The sequence below is a fragment of the Gavialis gangeticus genome, unplaced genomic scaffold, assembly GCF_001723915.1.
Source record: "Gavialis gangeticus isolate Ggan-Ray unplaced genomic scaffold, GavGan_comp1, whole genome shotgun sequence".
In the NCBI taxonomy this organism is placed as follows: domain Eukaryota; kingdom Metazoa; phylum Chordata; order Crocodylia; family Gavialidae; genus Gavialis; species Gavialis gangeticus.
Genome location: NW_017728997.1, coordinates 16,398,629 through 16,406,055, shown reverse-complemented (window position 1 = coordinate 16,406,055; position 7,427 = coordinate 16,398,629). Strand labels below are relative to the sequence as shown.

The 7,427-nt window shown below is 45.8% G+C and overlaps 1 protein-coding gene across 3 annotated transcripts in view; it reads left to right on the top strand.

Moving 5' to 3' along the window:
• The window catches only part of CUNH3orf14 (chromosome unknown C3orf14 homolog), a 51,470-nt gene that overhangs the window by 24,953 nt on the left and 19,090 nt on the right, over window positions 1-7,427 (top strand). The window contains exon 6 of one of the 3 annotated variants that reach the window (XM_019504825.1): window positions 2,318-5,258. The exons of the other annotated variants lie outside the window; for them this stretch is intronic. Within the exon in view, the coding sequence (XP_019360370.1) occupies window positions 2,318-2,440 (123 nt within the window). The 3' untranslated portion in view covers window positions 2,441-5,258. Of the gene's footprint in view, window positions 1-2,317; window positions 5,259-7,427 lie in introns of those variants that run through there. 3 annotated transcript variants of the gene reach the window in all.

Here is a 7,427-nt window from a genome sequence, read left to right as displayed (position 1 = left end):
AGTTCTTGTTAGATGCTGAATTGAAACAGTGAATTTGCTGCATGAAGATCAGAATTTCTGAAATGCATTGCTAAGAAACCCTGTATTCTGACAAATCCAGAGATGCAATGATCCATCTGGGTTTTATTCTTTTACAACAGTTACTTAAATATTTGGGATGCAAAATTGTCTAAGGTGTTTCTTCAGTAGCAAGAGAAGGATAGAGTTTTTAAAGCCCTTGTGCAAGAGAGAGGTGCAAAAACAGTTCATTACTGGATTCTTTGGCTGTGTTAAGTTATTTCTTTCTAGTAAAAGGACAATTTACATTTGGAATTTGCTATTCCTTTTGAACACAGCTGGAACAGCTCTTTTAAATGCTCTAATTTGCGCACGCTGCATATCAAATCTACTGGTTGTCTGTCCTTTCTGTTAGCCATGTCCTAGAAGTTTATTAATAATGTGGCTTACATATATATGAATACTAAATGTGATCATTCCCTTTCATAAGTTCCATCAGCGGTGGTGATAACATTTACCAAAAAATGAAGCAGTCTTTTTCTTGACTCTCAAAACATTCTAAATGAAACTCCTGAATGGTGTGAGATGACAGCTACATCACTCACATGAAGTGGGTTTGAGCAAAGCCAGATGCCGTAGGATTATTTTACAAGTAGGTTATAAATGAAAGAATAAGAAAAAATACTGTCCTTCAAATCACAATCTCCTTGGCTATTCTACAGCTTAAACACAATAGAAAGTGCTTGTCAAATATGCCCAGCAGTGTCACAAAGCATAGGCTTTGTTTCCCGACTCACATTTCTCCATCCATATTTAGTTTGTGTATGCTCCCACTAGCTTCATTCAAAGTACTCTCTCTGTCTCCCTAGAAAAGCTTCCTGTCGACAAAGTGAACCACAAGCTTGCACCTTTGTTTAAGCTGCTCTCCAGCCTGCACCGTACTCCCGGCTGCAGCCACAAATACACATATGCTTTCTGGTTCTACTCAAAGATTTTTCTTTAAAAAACAAAACAAAAAAACCCAACCGGTTATCTGAGAAGATGGAGTTGCTCAGAGGTAGACACTTGATACTTAGGAAAGCCCAAAGCAGGAGGTTTTTCTCCATCATTTTGGGAAGTTTGAATTGAGATAGAAGAGTGAATGCTGAGGAAAATCTTGAGCAAATGCTTTTTCATTCAGGAGACAAAATAGGGCAGAGTTTATATTTCAGAGGGAGGGGGGGTGTTCCCGGTCAGACATCCACACATAGCAATGTACTCCCAAAAAGTAAACTAAAGAATCTTTGTATATTCTTAATCACTTAATAGCACTGATCATTCAAAAGGAACAATAGATCCACTGCTAGTATGCTTCCCTGGAAATAAAGGTCTATAATATACTAATGTGAGAGACCTAATCCATGAAAAAAAAAAAAGATTTGTGTTTAAATGAAGTCTGTCACAGTTTTTCTCTGTTGTCTTTAAACTGCATTCAGAATGAGTTTAAGGAATTGTGGCTGCTCTGTACTGTTATTTTTTTTTAGATATTTCCTTCCTTTCCCTGCGTTTCCGATTGTCAAAGTATTCAGAGTATGTTGGTGTTTTTTTCTGTATAATCATCTTTCTCCTACTAAATTCATTTAGTGATGCCAGAATCCCATGCTAATGACATCACAATTCATTAGCAGACTGAATCAGGAGGAGAAGGTTGGTTAGGAATTAAAAAGTTTTTATTTATGCAAAATACCCTGGCAACTGGCAGCAGTAGAGAAGGTAACAGTATTTCTGAGAGTCATTGGGACTTTTGGAAAATGATTGTAAAGGGTTCCAAGTGCCCTTGGAATAATGAAAATGACTGTATGCTTTAAAAGCCAAATTCTCCCTTTATTTGCACCCAGAACACATTACTGAGTGAGGGCAATATTTCCAGGCTGGATTATGAAGGCTAGGGTCTTCCAAATTATTTAGGCACCTCACTCACACTGGTTTCAAATATCTTTCAGGATCTTTTAACACTTTCTTTGGCTGTGCTGGTTCAGACTCCCTCAGCCTCTTCCACAAATTACACAAGGACCAGTTTCTGCTGATTTAGCCTGCTGTCATCATTAGCAGCACTGGATAATGAGTTAAATGGATCCGGATCGCTGCTTAGGATTTCCATCCTCTTTTGCAGTAAAATAAGAGCCCAATAATCGTGCTTCCAAAAAGGTGAGATCCAAGCTGGCTTTAGGAATCACCTGGCCAGCTTTCAATTTCTTCCTTCAGTGATGAGGAGTTTTGTGGCATAGCAACTGACGTATTGCATCGGAAGGAGAAGTTGCCCTTCCTACTCTTTCTATAGCAATACGACCAACTAGCAACCAGCCCAGTAAAAACATCAACACCTGCTGAAACGTATTCCTGGTTAGACACTCCTGACCACACTATGCAAGGTGGGAGCCACAGCTTTGAAGCTCTGAGTTGATGCGGACACCTAGCAACTGCTACAGCCTCAACCCTTCCTAGATTTTTCTGAAATTCTCATTACGTGCTGCTTTTCATCTCAGAACAGTTTATCTGGGAAGTTTGGTACAAAGCTGGAAAGGGAAATATAAAGTTACAGAAGTGCCTTGAGACTTTGCCTGAAGCTCACTTTTGGGAAAGTTCCTTTTTTTGATTCATAATGTTTCCAACCTGGCTTAACCTAGAAATTCCAGTGCATCTGGAGTTCAGTAGTTTGGGTTAGTGGAGACAAAGATATACACTATGAACACAATAATTAACATAGCTTGTGGTATCTTACACTAAGGTAAGCAGCAAAAAAGGTTAATATTGGGGATTACACAAGGTTATAAAGTGGAGCCTTTAGCAGATTGAGGAAGGGGTCTGGGGAGGAAGTGTTTGCCAAAGGGAAGAGCTTGGAAAAGGATTCTGTTTTGAAGAAATCTGGTAGGTTACAGTCTTGGAGGAGGTTGTTCTTTTCCCCTTCTCTCAGCTAAAGAAAGCTTACGCTATCTTTTATTTGGGGGGAGGGGGGAAATGGGATGGGGTGCTGGAACAGACTGAAGAAAACCCCAATTTTGATTCCTTGGATGTAAGGCTGGCATAGAGAAATACCCTTCCCAGAGGTGTCTGTTTCTCTAGTCTTTAAACAGCAGGCTATGGCATATTTGGGGAAAGAGGGGAGCATTCTGCTAGTGGCTACAGCCTCATCTAGCGCTGCTGCTGTGTGCGTACAGAGCGCCGAGATCTCTGCTCTGAACTGAATTATGTGCAGGGAAGACGAGGTGAACTGGGGCAGGTGACAAAGGAAAGGAAGTGATCAGCATGGAGTTGTGCTACCTGGCTGAGGAAGAGGGGCCTCTGGGGAAGGAACGAAGGGGATGTTCTTAGCGAGCAAGAGACTACTTGGATTGAAGGAAATGTAAGTGGCTTGAGGGTGTAAAAGGCTGGGGGGATGGAAGTGGGTTGGAAAAGGCAAAGCCCCCTGCTCCATGTTAATCTTCCAAGTGTTTAAAACATTCAGCGTGTGGTATGTCCCTCTTCTCACTTGGCAAATCTGCAGGAAGAGAGCCCTGCTCTGATGGGTCTCACCGAACTAGCTGAGCAGAAGGCTCCTCCTAGGGACCTAACACACCCACCCAACTGAAATGTCTGGTCTCCGCTCAGAAAACCTGAGAACTGCAAAAACAAAAATCCGTTGAAAAGATTCCAACATGGAAACGTTTCAGTGGAGTCCACATACCACCCACGGTTCCCTTCTCTACAGAAATGTGACGCACTTGATAGCCTTCTATTAATGACCTGTTCTATAGCCAGTTCTCACTCTTGTTAAAACCCTGGAGAAATGCAGTGAAGAATGTGTTCTATAGGAGGGCAGGAGAGAGAGAGTTTGCATGCATGCATGTATGCACATGTTGGCAGTATGGTAAGGAGAGGCGCAGAGATGTGTGTTCTCAGTCTGCGCGATCTGTTCTTGAGAGGTGCCTGGAAGGGCTCAGAAAATGAAGGGTGAAAGTGAAAATGTAGGCAGAAGAGAGCAGTGGGTGAAAAGAGCATTACATGAAGGAATTGCAGCGTAGGAAGGAGAAGTACTGTCTATCAGAAACCAGTTAAGAAAACAGAGCAGGAATAAATGGTTACTTTCAGCAAGGGAGTGGAATACCTGAAATTTCTGTTCTGGATCGGTCCCGTTTGATATATATTAATGGTCCCAAAAAGGGTATGCATCGTAAAGCAGAGAAGGTGAGGGATAATAGAGTTATTGAAGCAAGGGGGCTGGGGCGGACGCGAACGGACGGCATCGTGGCAGGCGGAATTCCATATTGACAAACACAAAGTGACACGCATCGGAAGGCCCCATCCGTGCTGAATTTTGCCGACAACTCTGTTTCTCTCTCTCTCCCTTTCCCCTAAAATGTTAAGAACTAAACTCACAGTGGGCACTTCAGAGGAGGATTGAAATGTCGGTGCAGGTGGCCTGGAGAAAATCTCTGTGCAGGGTGGGCAAATGTTGGGGAATGTATAGAATGAGATTGAAAATGCCACAGTGAAAACCCACAGTGCATTCTCCTCCTTTGATTCTGCTAACCATTTCTGTAAAAAAAAAAAAAAAAAAGAGAGAGAGAGAGCACAAGGAGAGTTCAGAGGTGGATGGTGAAAAAAACATGAATGGAGACCCCGTGAATGCTAATATTAGCCCAGGGCTCTTGACAGTGATCAGTACCAGAACTTTCTTGAGACGATGCGAGAACCCACTAGTAGGGAACTACAGAATATTTTTCCCATAGAACAAGGTTCTTCCTATCTTCCCTAAATCTGAGGCCAGCATCAGATAAGTTTGCACCAGTCTGGTTGAATCCTCCCCATGCAAAAATGCAGCAGCTCTTTCAAGTTACACAGTACATAGGAATCCTGATGGAAGTCTGGTGCCCTTGGTGGCTGTCAGGAGCGAGGATTTCACCCCCAAAATCCTAGCACTGGAGCACTGTCAGTATGCAACCCGCAAACAGATTCTCAAAACGTTAATATTACTGTAAAATCATTAGGTTAATTTATCAGACCCCTGTCGGGTGGTATCTGGGGAGAAAAAGACACCCAGAAACAAAAACCTGTAAATATTTAAGCCCACTTTTATTATTTTTCCAAACGCTCCTTAAGAAACTGTTTACACACAGACTTAAACTGGATAAGTGAAAGTGATGCAAACATCTTTGTCTGTGGACACGTGGTTCAGAAATGGCTTGTATCAATTTAGCCCTGTATTGACTTAAGCTAAATTGCTAAGCCACTTCTAAACCAAAGTCAATACTGCCTTAGACCAAAGTTGAGATAAACCCAGTTCTAGACTGTTTTAAGAGTGCGTCTGCACAGGCCTTGTCTAGACTAGGGGAAAAGCTGATGGTTTTCTTTTTCTTGTTTAAATCGAGCTAGTTGAAGGTAGCTGCAAACCCACTGAATGCCCTTGTAGGCACAATTCAATGCCCTGAGCTCAATTTCAGCAGGTGGAGGAAAAGACAGCCCAGTGTCCTGCCAGGCTACTTAAACTTGTGCAGGCTTGGTCAGGTCTTCCCTGGAGGGGAGGCCAGGTCTGTTTTGAAACCTGTGCTGGCATTTCATGAAGGCAAGGTGGTCGTCATTTTAATGTGCTAGCTGGCTGAGCTGAACCCTAAGATGGAGTCTGGGATTTACATCTAACAACTACCACGTTAAAAGTTTTATAACTATCTATCTTGTCTTCACATGCTTAAAATACAGCCCTCCCCCTGTTCGACGCGTAGCCTTGGTGCGCAGGCCGGCAGTAGCAAAGAGGTGTGATGAAGCCAGGCTTCCCTCCAGGCTCCTGTGCTGGAGTGCGAACGCTGGGAGGATGTCCGTCACCCGTGGTGGCAGAAGTCTTTGCGTGTGACTTTGGCTGCAAGCGTAGAGGCAGATGGTGCTTCCCAGGCCTCTGGCTGGAGGGGGCTGGCTGGGTGGCTGTGACCTTCCTAGAGACTTCAGGAAGGAGGATAGTGCTAGCGGAGGTGGCGGGGGGGGGCAGGCCTCTCCACAAGGAGAGGGCGAGCAAGCCGTGTCCTCGTTTGGCCAGTTGGCGCTGGCTGGAAGGCCACCCTGTCCAGCAGCAGCGTGCTGGGGAGAGGACATGCCCGGAGGTTTTTTTCCATCCCAACGGGGCAGTGGAGCCCTCCACTCCATCCCCAGCAGGGGCCTTTCTTTTCTTCTCCACCAGCTTTGAGCAGTCCTGTTTCAGATTGGCCTTTTTATGTTTGATATAAAGAATAGTTGTTGGCCAATTCCATCTTTTCATCACTGCTCTCCAGGCCTGGATCCAAGCGGCTTGTCAGATGCTCATTAACTCCCCCTTTGGCTCCTTGCAGCGTGTCTCCTAAGCTCATTGTGCCAAGAACTAGCGCTTCTTTCTCTTTACACGGCTCCCTTTCTCTGCTCCATCAGGGAGACAAATTACTTTCCAAAAGGGATCGCCAGGGATGGTTTAATGAGAATTTCTCGGGGGCTGGCGGTGGAAATCAATGTAGTTAACATTCGGTGCACTTAATTGGACTTTTCTCTTCTGCCTCCTTCAAAAAAACTCTGGAGCTATCCTGTTAATCTCTCATTTGTAATCAATTGTGTTGACTAAACAAAAGTCTAGGTCGTCCTTTCTTCCTGTCCCAGACAATCCTTTGTTGCCTCTAAATGCCTCATTCTTGAGTGCTCCTGGTCGTGTAGATGGGTTCGATTGTTGACAGTTCATTATTGCGCTTTTGTCCATGTAATCTCCCTCGCTGTGTTTTGCATGTGCATGCCTTAATGAGCTCCGTTGGCAATTAACATGTTTCTAGCAGCAAACCGGTTGCTCAGACGTTTGCGGAGGGGAGTGCAGGGAAAAGGACAACGCAGCTGCTTTGAGTCGCTTCGCTCCCCGGTACTTCTCGGCCGGCCGGGACACACCTGGGCCCCCGCCTCTCCCGCGCCTCAGGCGGGCATGGGGCTGGGGATTAGCGTGCGGCAGGGGGGCGGACGCACGCACGCACGCACGCACACACACACACACACGCACACTCGTTCACGCACTCGCACACCGCGGACTGAGCCGGGGGTAGGCAAGCAGCCCGCTAAGCGCTGGCAACTTGGAGGTGTCATTCTTTCCACGCAGGCACCTCTCACCCCCCCCGGAGGCACCAGGCCTGCTCAAGCTGTTGTGTTCGTGGCTGTGGCTTTGGGGGAGAGAGGGAGGGAGGGTTTTCTTTTCTTTTCCTTTTCCTTTTAATATATTACTTAATTTGAAGCTTGCTGGCACGGCTGCCGACGCGCGAGCAGTCCCGGGCAGCGCACCCGTCTTGCGAGGGAGAGAGACTTGGAGGCTCCGGGGTGGGTGACACAGCCCCTGCAACCCGTCCCTGCCGGGTGTGCCGCGCCTCGGAGGGGCCAGCCACGCACCCCCCTCGCTCGCCCGGCGGCGGCGGCGGCGG